The sequence below is a fragment of the Ammodytes marinus genome, assembly GCF_949987685.1.
Source record: "Ammodytes marinus genome assembly, chromosome: 24".
NCBI classification, from domain to species: Eukaryota; Metazoa; Chordata; class Actinopteri; order Uranoscopiformes; family Ammodytidae; genus Ammodytes; species Ammodytes marinus.
The window spans coordinates 12,452,744-12,466,693 of NC_137228.1; the positions used below are offsets into that span (position 1 = coordinate 12,452,744).

At 42.5% G+C, this 13,950-nt stretch overlaps 1 protein-coding gene across 1 annotated transcript; it reads left to right on the forward strand.

Moving 5' to 3' along the window:
* The first annotated feature begins 8,518 nt into the window (after positions 1–8,518).
* Positions 8,519–13,228, forward strand: LOC307270080 (uncharacterized protein). Its single transcript, XM_080053221.1, has 5 exons — positions 8,519–8,629; positions 10,226–10,403; positions 10,804–11,060; positions 11,308–11,619; positions 12,187–13,228. The coding sequence occupies exons 2-5, from the start codon at positions 10,253–10,255 to the stop codon at positions 13,216–13,218; spliced, it is 1,752 nt and encodes a 583-aa protein (XP_079909347.1). The 5' UTR covers positions 8,519–8,629; positions 10,226–10,252; the 3' UTR covers positions 13,219–13,228.
* Positions 13,229–13,950: the final 722 nt, after the last annotated feature.

A 13,950-nucleotide genomic window follows, 5' to 3' on the forward strand; every position in this document is an offset into this window, starting at 1 on the left:
TTGCAACCTGTGAAGCTCTAGTGAACTACATGCCCAAGAGGGTTAAGGCAGTGCTAGAAAATAATGGTGGCAAAACAAAATATTGACACTTTGGGCCCAATTTGGAAATTTTTTCTTAGGGGTGTACTCACTTTTGTTGCCAGCAGTTTAGACATTAATGGCTGTGTGTCGAGTTATTTTGAGGGGACAGTAAATTTACACTGTTATACAAGCTGTACACTGACTACTTGACATTGTATCAAAGTGTCATTTATTCAGTGTTGTCGCATGGAAAGATATAATGAAATATTTGAAGAAATGTTAGGGGTGTACTCACTTTTGTGAGATACTGTATATTTTGACAACAATCATTCTCTAGAAACAATGACTCCATCTTTCTTTAATAGCTGCATTTATTATCTTAATATGTGGATTATATGAGTGCAGATTGGCTATATATTGGTCAAAGTCAATGTTCAATTTTGTAGGTCTGGAATATTTTTTTCTATACTATAAGAGATTCCAAAAAAAAACATTGCACTAAGCAACGATTTGTAGTTGAGAAAGGCAAGTTGATGTGTTCAGGATGAAAAGCGAGAGAGTGGAATCGCTGAGATCATCCCAGGCCGCGTATAGGGCTTGTTTGACTTGGGGCTTCGCCTGCGGTGCTCTTTTAAACACACCAGACAGACGGGGGAGGCCATCTGCTACTTCTGACCATTTCTCAGCCACCTCCTCTGGTAGGAAAATCTGACTGTCACATCACAGCTGCATGGCTGCAGCATTTCACCCAGATTTTAAATGGGGGGAGGGGGTAATAAAAAGAGTAAAAGATGGAATTGTTTATGGGAGAGGTATACCCTGGGTTGAGGAATTACACAGATGTAGAGGTCTTCCCAGGGGCCACTGTGATGACAAGCTTGTGGTTTTATGGACACAATGTCCCATTCAATCTAACAAGAAAGCCCTGCATACACAGCAGGTTTTTATGGTGTTTTCAAAGCCCCTGTTGTAACCTCTGTATTAGACCTCCTGTTGGTCTTAAGCAGACACATAAAAATAGAAGAAAATACTAGTATAGGTTTTGCTGCCTCAATTCAACACAATGCAGATAGTGAATTTAATAATTTACTAATACTTTTTTTTTTTACTTTGTTTTGTGGCATTTATCTTGAAATATAGGTGTTTTACGTATCTAATTGAATGGCCCTTGGGTTCCCCCTGCTTTTAGTCCACCGTCACATACCTGATATTTGTTTCCAATGCCAAGCCTGCCCTCTGCTGTCCATTACTTGGAAACACACAATAGGATAATTCAGACAAAAGGTTTCAAAGATGTCATTCTTTCACTAAAAGTTAAATTCATGTCTGTGAAAGTGTGTGCGCCGTGCTATTTGACAGACACTGGAAGTCACTATCGTTTACAATTAAAAAGCTAATTTAGGAACTGAGTGGCCTAAGTATGGACCACTGTAAGTCAATCTAGGGAGAGACAGGTTCTGTTCATTTCCCTTTTAGCCATTTAAAGAGGGTCTGATTCACTCCTGCGACACCAGGGGACTGCAGATGCCGTAATGGAGCAGCTGCTGTGATGGAAACCCAGTGGGTCTAAGGGGCCAGGATACAAAATAACTGCTGTTTTTTAAGGGCCATAAAAACCCTTGGTGAAACCACGCAGTTGTTTTTAACTACTCTTTTATGCCTGATTAGACCTCTTCACAGGGTTCTTGTCTGTGCTTGATTTACACCTCCATCACTCTCCAATTGGCCGTTTTTCACAGTAGAGATTTGATTTTGCCAAGGGAAACCACAGGTGTTGCTACTTATATTACATTAACAATGGCTGTGTTCTATCCAAGACTCCCATTAAGCCGTGACAGAGAGCCAGCATGAACACTGAAACTGAAGCAGCTAATGCTAATTAAAACAACTATTAAATGGTTTATTTACACAAAATGTGAAACTGAAAAAAGGGCCTTATAACTTGAACACTTGAAGAGGTTAGTGGGTGCTGTCAGCAGGGGACATGTTAGCATTCACGATCATGGGCCCAAACTTACTAAGCTAACACCTTAGCCCACCTTCCAACCTGGACTGCAAGTTTAACCAGTGAATTTAAACGATATGTGTGCTGTTGTAGAGCAGTTTATTCTCCAGCAGCAAAGGTTAAATAAAAGTGAATGGTGATGCCTAAAATAGATGCCTACATTTTGGACTCTCCGGCTATCCATTCCCTCAAACGTCAACATTATTAAGATGGATTGCTAATGGTCAATGACCTCAATTTGTATGTCAAAGTTCACCAATGTGTCTGCATTTTATTGGTTGCCTGTCTAAAAAAAACTCTGCTCAGGTGAACAAAGTGAAAACAGGGAAACAGGGAGTGTAAATAATATAATAATATCTAGTAGTCCATGCATTTATAATAGCAAATATACATTTCCTTCTATATCTGTTTAAAGCTTCAAAAAATAAAGTATCGCAAAAAAAACTAAAAACTAGTGAAAGTTACATTTAATACCAAAAACATCACTTGAAACAGTTTTTATTGTTCCTAAATGTTCCCCAAAGTGATGCCAACAGGAGGACAATGAATCATTGATGTGTTAATTACAGCTGAATGGAATAACATGAATGGAAACATGGCGCAAATTCTCAAGTGAGGGATACAGTTGGGAAAATAAACTTGCCAAAGAAGTAATCTGCTCTTTGTACTTGGAAATAGTAAATGGACTCAACAGATTTTCAGTTTAAATAAAGTGACGTTTGCGTCCCAATAAGAAAAGCTTTGGCAGCAAATTTGAGCTCTCCCTGCCGTTGTTTAACCTTTATTTATACAGGTAAATCCTATTGAGACTGGAGACCTGTTTTCCTTTCCCACATTACCATTCACACACCAATAGAAGTGACACAAGGCAAGGTGGGTGAAGTGTCTTGCCCAAGGACACAACAACCATGACACAGGTGGCAGGGCGGGGATCAAACCTCCAACCCTTTGATCATCAGCCGACCCGCTCTACCAACTGAGCCACAGTCGCTGTACTATTAGGACTGTACTGAATATTGGGAATCAAAGAAACCATATTTCTTATTTTTATTTTGAAGTCCTCGTAATTTTAAAAATGTGATGTCAGCTCCAGAAAATGCTTGTTTTGGTCAAAGTGGACAACACGGGGGGCGCCTTTAGCTCAGTTGGTAAGGCGTCCCCCTCCCGGGCCGGGCCCAGCAGCAGACCCGGGTTCGATTCCCACCCGCGGTCGTTCTCTGCATGTCGCTCCCCTCTCTGCCCCATTTCACCTCTGTCTCTCTGCACTATCAAATAAAAGCATAAAAATGCCCAAAAAATATCTTTAAAAAAAAAAAAAAAAAAAAGTGGACAACACAACAAATTCATTATCTTGAAATCATGTAATACACAATGTTTAATTTTTCCCCTGAGGAAAAGAAACAAAACTCAACCCATCCTTTTCTGTTCTCGCTCCCATACTCCCATACACCCATACACACACACACACACACACACACAGACACAGACACACACAGACACAGACACAGACACACACACACACACACACACACACACACACACACACACACACACACACACACATTTGTGCGTGGGTCTGTGGGTCACGGTGCAGCTAGACAGCCAAGCCATTTATCTGGCTCCCTGGGGAAACAATTATACCCAAACAGGCAACAGAGCCGGACAGGGGCTGGGAATTAATGATGGGCTTATGACTCAAGTCGAAAGCAAAAACTTACAGTGAATGGATAGTGTCACTGACCAAGAACAATGCAAAATTAAATTTTTCAAAATGATATTGAAATACCCAGCAGTATAAAAATATAAAATGCTGCTTGCATATTCATCATCAACAGATTACTTTTAGTAAACATTTAGTGAACATTTGAATTAAAGCTTTTACTAAAAATTTTGTATTTTTAATTGTGACATTGCTTCTTTTACTTACTAAGGATCTTTTTTTTCACTCCCTCCACCACCCGTTGGAATTAAGAATACCTCTAAATGTCACTACAACTACAACACTACTTTATTATACTATCTATGCTACAAACTCATTATGTCTTTAATATTGTGGGGAAGTTGTGGTACTGCAGCAGATGGTTGGTAAGGTCACTGTAAACTCATTTAGTTGCTACAAATGTGACACTGCAGATGCCTTTTAAAGAAGCAAAACACAATAATTACAGTGATTACTTTGTTTGCTACTATTTAGTTTTCATGCTGACATGGAACACAATAACTGCAGTGTGAATGTATTCCAGTCTGTTTTGTTCATTGTTTAATACACAACACTGTGGGTGGAGATGTGGAGTCTATGCCCAATCCACATTTTACATGTACAGATGGTTGCAGCAGTGTCCTCTAGTGACCTAATGAGCAACATCCGCTCTGACTTATAAAGGAGGCATACAGGAGGAGGGCCCTTATTATGTGTGCATATGAGTGAACAGCCATGCCGCATGTTCTCAACCTCCATCATAATGAAAATATTTGATGTGTCCCATAATCAATAGCCTTGCACTGTCCAGAAACATACTCACATTTATGTTAACACATCCTTCTCCTGAAACGTAACCCATTGTTATTTTTTTTCCCCTCGCTGTGAAATGAGCACACACACGCACACACACATACACACACTCACTCCTCCTCATGCTTCAGTGTTAGGAGCTGCCACATCCCAGCCCCCACCTCCCCCACAACCCCTCTAGCTGCCTCATCCTCCGACTCCAATTCCCCCCCCCCCCTTCCCTCCATCCATCTACCCTCCCCTCCCTCCCCCCTCTCTCTCTCGTGGCCCGTTGCCATGGAAGCTGATTGGAAGGATCACTCTGTTTCTCCAGCACATTGCCACTCGAATGTTTGCCACAAGAAAACAAGGCAATTCAGAGCATGGTGCAAACAACCCAGAAATGTAATTCTCCAACAGTGTGTGGAGCTCAAGACTTAATTGTTGATGATCCTTTTTAAAGCATACATATTAAAAGTGGATTATTTAGTTTTCATTATGTATTTTTCTTTTTCTTTCGTCTTCATGGTTTGGCCTTTCTGCATTGATGTTTGAACATTTATTATACCTTAACACTTGATTCATGTGACAACGTGTATTTTTTTGCCCTTGTGTCAAGGACACTTGACACACTGCTAGTATCATCCAACAGCACCTTGATGGAACAGCAGCTTCCATACTATTTTTTAATTACCATTTAAACTAACAATGAGATACACAGAGAGACCAGAATAATCTGCTGTTACAGATCCTTATGCAGTGCAATTATCTCCCACCTGACCAAAGTTTACTTTGTCATTGTGGATAATTATATTAAGCCTTCTTTGAAATGTTATCGCAACATAATAATAACCAGGTTGATTTATAAATATTTCCTGAAGTAGCATCTACCATAAATGCATCAATTACAAGTTCTAATACAGTATTTGGCTATCGGATGCTTTTTGTGAGTCCACATTGTTTCCCACTTCCTCTGCGTTGCATTGAAAAAAACTGAAAAATGAAGCCGAATCATTTGAACACACACGCTCTTTCTCTCTCCCTGTACAAAATACAAACTCAAGGCTAAGGCTCTCGGTAGCTTTATTTTCCGTATGTTTTTCTACCGACCATCACTATAATGGGAAGATGGAACATTCAGGGTCTGGCATTGCTATAGCAACTATGTTTCGGGGCTCGTTGGTGGGGGTTGGGTGGTTAATACATTTTCTTTTTAAAATTTTCTATAAGAATCCTTATTAGGTGTCGAGGTGTTAATGTGACCATAATGTAAAGGGGCAAAAACGGCACAAAATAATACATGTATTTCGGAAAAAATTCTTATAGGTTCAGACCAATTTTGAGGTCTGAGTTGATTAAGGGCTACACAGATGAGTTGTTCTGTTGAGGTTCACTTCAATGAAAATCTAAGCTGATTCATTTTTGCACATCATGTCGTGCACGGCAGACAAAGTGTCAACAGTCCTGCCCAATTACATTTGGAAATGAGTCTGCGTTAATGACTTTTAGTTCACCCTGCAATCGTGCAGCAGACAGACGCACACAGACATGACTTAAGACCTGTACATCGTATGTGTGTAGTCTGCATATAAAAGGAGGCAGTGAGTCATCATCCACGGGCTAAAGGAAAAAGCTTTTTCTATTCTTATTTTAGTCATTTGCGTGTTCTGTGCTGCTTCGAAATTATTGAGAGTGAGAAATGTATGTGTTCGGCACGTGAACATGGAACAACAGAAGAAGATGTTGCTGTAATGATGACAGCTGTGTATTGTGTTTCATTGCAAAACATGATGCACAGCTGCTCCAATCCTGTTGTGCATGTATTTAATGTGCATGTGTGCACATGCATGCCTGCCTGTCTAGTTTGTCCCTACATGTGAAACACAGACTTTTCACTTTAACTTAAAGCATCACGGACCATGGTTACACAGGGCAACAGGGGGCAGGACCCAGACACAGACAAGGGAGGGCCAGCAGCATGACTGAAAGCAGGGACATACCTGTGAGCAAGGAAGGTCAGGTAACTGCCAGGGCGTCATGATGGAAGTGGGAACAGGTAGGCAGAGTCCAAGGGCATCTGGTGGACCAATGGCAATAAAGGAGCAGAGAAGGAAGTTGAATTAGGAGGGACAGAGAGAGTTATTTAACAGCCCTTACATGGTTCAATAAAGTTATACCATCTTATATTTAAATTAGTTGGGTTGTAAGATCGACAGTTTTAATCCTGGAACCACATGACAAGTACATGAACATGTATGTTCCCTTTGAAAGCTAATATTGTCTATGGGTATTATTATTCCCTAAAAAGCCACACAAAAAAAAACATGCAAAAAAAAAGTATAGCCTAAATAAATCAATAAACGGTTTGTTGTTGTTTTACTAATTATATATTTTTTTAGGATATGACAGTTATGTATAATTTCCTTGTAAATGAAATGTGAAATGTACCGTATAGGCGAACTAGCTAAGTAACTAAAAAGAGTAGCCTACAGATGGCTAGCTAACTAACTAAAAAGAGTAGCCTACAGATGGAAGTCTGCTTTAACTGCACTGCATAAGCAAAAAAAGCTGTATCAAGTGAAAGCTAACTAGCTAGCCTTAGCGGAAAAAAAACTCAAATTTATGGATTAACCTTTTTCCTGTAGTTGGAAATTGTCTATTTCGATGAACTGACATCTTTGTAGTTCCGTGACACAACACATAGCCCAATTCATTCGTGTTGGAAGGTTGGAAGTAGACATCCAGCTAAACCTCCGCTAATTGTGACGTTAGCCTAGCAGCTTAGACGATGAGCAGCCATCACTGACCCACTTTTAAATTATCCTTTGATGTTTCGCCAATTTTTTGGTACAGGTCTGTATTGAAATAACTATAGAGTCTGTTTATAAAAATAAAGATTACTGTTATTGGCCTCAGGAAACAGCAACAAATAAAGTTTTTCAAAGTTTATTTTAAATTGAGAAAGTTAAAGGGTTAATGTGTTTAATTGTAAATTAATCTATTGGGCATAATACATATAATTGGTAGGCCATAATAGGCTAGGACTATCCTGCTAGTCCAAGCCTATTATACAAAGACATAACCTACAAGACACTTTTAATCTCTGAAATAGGATAGGCCAATACATTTTCCAATAAGTGTTTTGTCATAAACTAGTAGCCTAACAATGGACAAGAAAACTGAAAGAATGTGCTATTTTTTTTTAAAGTGTATGGTTGGCAGCCTAGATTATGCAATTTCCCCTTTGAATACCACAAAGATTATACAAGCGCCAAGTGCAGTATCTGCATTTTCTTGGCTTTTATGGCAATGATTTTTACATGCACGAAAGCACAGTGAAAGGGCTTAATTTGCCAGTCATTGTCTCTGTTTCCTGTGGTCTCTGCTTAAAATTTAAATTTGAAATTTAAGCTTTCTAAACAAAAGAAAAGGAACGTCAGTTAGCAAAGAGCACATTACATCTACATTGCAAATACCCTAAATGAGAGAAATAGTCTTAAAAGTCTGTGAAAAGATCACTGATTCTACTTATGTGCCTTTGATTGCAATAGTAGGAAATATTTCTCATGTATTTCGTGTCAATACTTCTCCTGCAGACTGTGGAAAAGATGTGCGTTTCGCATAGCAGAATCTCCACTTTCCACCCCCACCCCATCACATCCACCCCCACCACCAACCCCCCCTCTCTCTGATCTCTCAGGGCTTGCTTCACCTCAGTCAAGCTCCAGCGCTCCAGCCGGCAGCAGCATCCCAACTAACAAGCCTTTGTGAGGAGAGAGAGAGAGAGAGAGAGAGAGAGAGAGAGAAAGAGAGCAAGAGAGTGGGAGAGGGAGGGAGAAAGGAGCAGGAGAGAATCAGACAGTGCTAGAGTTGACAGTGTGAGCATATATAGGATGAGGATGCAGAGTGAGAACGTATAGGAGTGCAGTGCCAGAGGAGAATAGAGATAGATAGAAAAAAAAGAGGCAGGCATCATGGCAGCACACACCGCATCATTACGACACATGGGGATGTTTGGCTGCTGATGCTGCTGCTGCTGCCGGGGAACACAGTGTGATGCGGAGGAGAGAGTCGAGGACTTCCTGGAAACCAAAGGCAAGCCGAGGAAACAGGTCAGTGGTGACGGCGGTTGAAAAGCGGACTCGCAGAGAGAACTGGGGTGCACGCCAGGCACTGTGGTGTCTCGATCACGTCACAGGGGTGATGCCCATTATTGTTTTCGTCAATAAGAATTCCCCCCTTATTAGGGCTGGGGATGTGGACATGCATGCAGACACATGAGAAGGCTTGTACATGTGTGTTTGTGTGTGTTTGTTTGTAGTGTGTGTGTGTGTGTGTGTGTGTGTGTGTGTGTGTGTGTGTGTGTGTACGTGTGCGTGTGTCTGTGTGTGTGTGTGCAGGTGTGCTGTTCTAAATGACACTGGTTAAGAGAGCCTGATCAGGGACGTTTAGGTTAAAGAGGCATGAGGAGGTGGCACAGGAAAACCCAACAGGATCCATGAATAAAACTGCAACACCTTCTGTGAAATCACAAAGGGAACTGTTAGATGTAGCATGTTGTGTTACGTGTCTCTTCAAAAATCTGATATTTCTAGTTGTACAGTTTTTATACCAGAAACCGAGCATGGGACTGAATCCCAGGGAGTTTGGAGATAATAATGAACACAAATGAGCACAAGAAATGAGCTAGTATAGAAGGGGAATACATTTAAAGGAAAGGATGTGGCCCAGAGGAATAAATGCAATGCAGTAGGTAGTAGGAAAGGAGACAAAGCCGGAGAGAGAAAGAGGAAAAGCTTGGCCCAGCACCCGGCTCTGCTGCATATGATGTAATCCTCCACCGGTCCAAGCTGTCAGCTCAACAGTTTCTACAAATTGGAAATTTAAGTGCCAACAAAGTGTATAGACAGTCGGCTTCCTACTCAAAGTGTGGGAGAGAGCCTACCATGTGTGCAAATCATCTCTTACAAGAAGCACTATTTCAATCTTTTCCACAAAAGCAACCAATATAATAGGATAACAAAATACAATTTAATTGAATTGTTAACTCCATTAAACAAGAGTCATTCTCTGCTCTTGAAAATTCACACAAAGTTTGGCAAGGTTGCCAAACAACATATAGAGGTTGGAGTGCCACGTTTTAGTAAAACAGCCTCAATAAACGCCAGTCAGATTCATGACATGGTTCTTGAGCTGTGGCACTGAGCTTAGTTTACTGGTAGTTCAGTTAGTGGAGGTAGTCCGCCAGTGTCAATTGGGGGAAATTGTCTTAAGATAAATAATTGGGGGGGGGGGGGGATGACGATAGGGTCTGTTTCATTTCTACAGTTTTAGTTGGTTTGACAAATCCAATTATTCGAGAACTTGAAAAAGAGCACTAGAATATACTACTATAAAACCACAGTGCAAAAGAAATCCTTTCTTTGACTAATCTAAGGTTTTTCATTCTAAATAAGTCTACTTAAGTTCCACAATGTTTTTTGTTGCAAAAAGCCACTTCTATCGTATTCAGTATTCAACAAAAAAAAAATTAAAAGGTTCAAAAATAACTTTAAACCATTGGCATATTATTACGACCTTTAGAAGTTGATATGGTGAGCATATTAGCAAACAGTTGTCCATTTATACATGGGATTTGGGCTTCTTGCCGCCTAATGATGCCAATATCCACTTTTAAGCTCTGTTTTTGTATTTGTCCATTCTTGCAGGTGCGACCCCCCAGTGGGAGGAGCGACATGATGAGCGGGATCCTGAAGAGGAAGCTGGAGGAGGGCCCGTCCCCTTACCTGTCCCTGCAGGGCTCTGAGGATGACGAGGTGTCCTGCAGTGACAGTGGCAACAGTAGCGACAGTCTCAACCATCCCATCCCCTCTGGACTGCTGGACTGTAAGATCGCATTAGCAAACTGCTCCTGTCAGAACATACAGCTCGTGTCTCCAGGCATGCAAAATAGTGACTTCTCCACTTATGATGTCATAAGGGGAGATACAGTTGACTGGGGTTTTTTTCAGAAAGGTTGTGTCGGAGAAAAAGAGAGAAGTTTTTTTTTTCTCATACTTTGCTAGTTTCTAAACACACCCGAGACCCATATTTATGAAGAAACCTTATGGTGACCTTTAATGGAGAAACTAATCGAAATTTGTTATGGTGGCTAATGTTATCTGTTTTAACATTTACTTTCATCCTGTGAGCAAATGTTATAGTCTGGCTCTAATCAGCATTTAGTGCCTTTTCTATGTGCTGGTTTCATTCTGTATGCTTCCCACTTCTCCGTCTCAACCCTCAGCCACTCACCAACAGCAGTCGAAGCGAATGCGAGGGCGCAACGTGCACTTTGAGAGCGTGACCGTCTACTACTTCAACCGGCGGCAGGGCTTCACCAGCGTGCCCACGCAGGGCGGCAGCACCCTGGGCATGTCGCCGCGTCACAGCGGGGTGCGACGCTTCACCCTCAGGGAGTTCGCCATGGAGCAGAAACTGAGCCACCGCAACATGCTGAGGGATCATCTCAAAGAGGAGAAACTCAACGCCATCAAACTCAAAGTCAGTAGGACGACTCCATGAAGTCTCTTGGATCTTTTGTATCTTTGCCTTTAAAATGTTCCTGACATACTTTCAGATATGTTGTCGTTTTAAATAAGTCATGGCATTATTAATATTCATACTGCATGTTTTGTATCTTCAGCTGACAGTTTCTCATTTGTAAATATCCTGATAGTGTAAATGTATGTGTAGGCATACATTAATGGTCTTATTCCAACTTATTTAAGTACTTTTTCTGTCGGCCCAGCTGACTAAAAATGGCACCGTGCCATCCATGGAGGCGGACACCCTGACGCTGGACGACATCTCTGAAGACGACCTGGACGTAGACAACACTGAGGTGGATGACTACTTCTTCCTCCAGCCCCTGACCACCAGGAGGCGCCGCACATTGCTCCGGGCATCGGGCGTGCGACGCATCGACGTGGAGGAGAAGCATGAGCTGCGTGGCCTCCGAGTGTCCCGGGAGGAGTGCGGCTGCCGCTGCAGGGGGATATGCGACCCGGAGACTTGTGCCTGCAGCCTGGCCGGCATTAAGTGCCAGGTAAATGGAACCGTGGTGAGGCCCCTATCTAAAATACCTAAAGTGTTGTTCATGTCTGTCTGTGCGCTAGAACTTCATTCAAGTCCAACGGAAATGCTTGGATTTGTCCACATCGCAAGGTACTCCATGATTATGTACCTTACCAAATTTCGGGTAAGGTATGGAATGAGGAGGTTCCAGGACTACAGGATGCTGTCAGTTTTCCACAATCCTGACTGTAGAATCCCTCTCCTTTATATTTCCAAGTAGTGCTGTATACCCTTTCCCTGGGTGCCCTCCCTTGTTTTAAGCTTTATGTATTGTTGAATTTTCCAAACAAAATGGTAATTCCTCTTATAAGCACAGAACATAATGTAAGCCTTTAATTGAACTTTTTGGATAAAAGTAGATTAGCAGGGTATTAACTTAAGTATGTGAAGTTCTACTGCATAAAGGTGTGTAATTATACACATTACACTAACTGGCAGATCCCGCAGTTTCTCTTGGAGCATGAACAGCTATAATTGGCGGCTGAATTGACCCTTTTTTTCTTTCACCATGTTGATCGACAGTGGTGGATTTAACTGTGTGCTTGTCCCTCAGGTGGACCGCATGTCCTTCCCTTGCGGCTGCACCAAAGACGGCTGCAGCAACGGCACGGGACGCCTGGAGTTCAACCCGGTACGAGTGCGCACCCACTTCCTGCACACCATCATGAAGCTGCAGCTGGAGAAGAGCCGCCAGGAACCGCAACAGCAGCAGCAGCAGCAGCTTGTAACCAATGGCAACGGTTACCATGGCGACTCCTCCTTGGTCCAGCAGCAGCAGCAGCAGAACCTGCAGTTTCCACTGATGAGTGGCACGCCGCACATTCCCATCATGCAGCTCCAGAACACGCCGCACATTCCCATCATGCAGCTCCAGAACACGGGCGACACAGATTTGCGTGTAGAAGAAGAGGAGGAGGAAGAGGAGGACGAAGATGAGGACGAGGACGATGAAGCTTACGAGGAGGACGGCAGCAGTGTGTGCAGTGGGCTGTCGGACTGCAGCACACACAGCTTAGAGACTCTCCACCCCGAGGAAGAGGAGGAGACTGAAGAAGACGAAGAGGACGAAGAGGATGAAGAAGAGGATGATGGCGGAGAGGACGAGGAGGAAGAGGAGGAAGACTGGGGAACGGGTCCTCCACCACCCTACTCGGTTCCACTTCCTTCCTTGAGTTACTCAAACAATACACTCATGAGCCTCGGTATCAACCCCTTCCACAACACTCCCTCCATGCAGCGTTATCAGATAGACAGCCCTGTAAATGACGCCCAAGCTTTTCTCTGTGAAAATGTCCCCGGCCTCGCCCCCACCACGCTCCCGGCAGTGGAAACCGCATTGGAGTCTGAATTAAAACCAGAACTCCACCGCCAAATGGGACAGCAGGGCGTACCCCTCCATTTCCCCGGGCCCACAGAGTCCACAACTTCCCAAACTTGCCCCTTAGTGGAAGCCTGCAAGATGGTCACCGCCGCCGCCAACCAACAGGCGCTCTCGACGGACATCCAGAACATTCCAGACCGCTGTGACTCACAGACTGAGGTTGGGCCCGTGGAGACAGACACGTCACGCTCAGACAGTACCTGATGATTCAGACAGGCAGGGATCCGTCCACATTTGGAAATCTTTATTCAAGAATTGTGACCTTGATATATTCTTGTTAAGTGCACTTCCAAAGAGAGAATGAGTCATAGATTTTGACACAGAGGGCTCAAATTGATCTAATTTTAGCTCGGTATGTCTTTCAAACTTTTCAAAGATGGTTGCTTTGGTTAAAAGACTATAACACTATGACGACAAAGCTCATTAAAAACTGTGTTTCGGTGCGTTTCTTGGATTATTTATGCCTGTTGTAAAGTGTTTGATCCTTACAGCATGTTTTTGTGGCTGTGACTGGCATCTGTGACAAATCAAGGTTTGGAGGTGCTGGTATTGTTTCACTATTTTCCATTGTGCTGGTGTCTCATTGTTGCTGCTAAATGCCTGTTCGTATAGCATGTGTTCAGTTTACCTAAGAAGTTTTAAGGCTTAACACAAACTGTAAAATTATGAAAACACATACATCCAATACAATTCATACTTAAGGTTTTTTTTTCTTTCTTTTTGTCCTACAAAATAGCAACGTGGTTAGGTCTAGGGTTAAGGGAATACCTCAGCTCTCCGCAACAACTATTTTGCTTCACTCTCCAGGCTCTCCTTGCTTGGTTTTTGGCCCATTGTTTGCTACATGCCCAGCACCAAACTACACACAAAGGCAGCGACAAGCTGGTGCACATAATGGAGCATTTAGCAGCTTTAGAGCCTGAAATCTTTCTAAGG

Bases quoted from the DNA above. Each gene is read 5' to 3' on its own strand.
- LOC307270080 (XM_080053221.1), top strand. From the start codon at position 10,253: ATGATGAGCGGGATCCTGAAGAGGAAGCTGGAGGAGGGCCCGTCCCCT. The intron at 10,404-10,803 runs GTAAGATCGCAT...CTCAACCCTCAG, and splicing joins CCCCTCTGGACTGCTGGACT to CCACTCACCAACAGCAGTCG. The intron at 11,061-11,307 runs GTCAGTAGGACG...CTGTCGGCCCAG, and splicing joins TCAACGCCATCAAACTCAAA to CTGACTAAAAATGGCACCGT.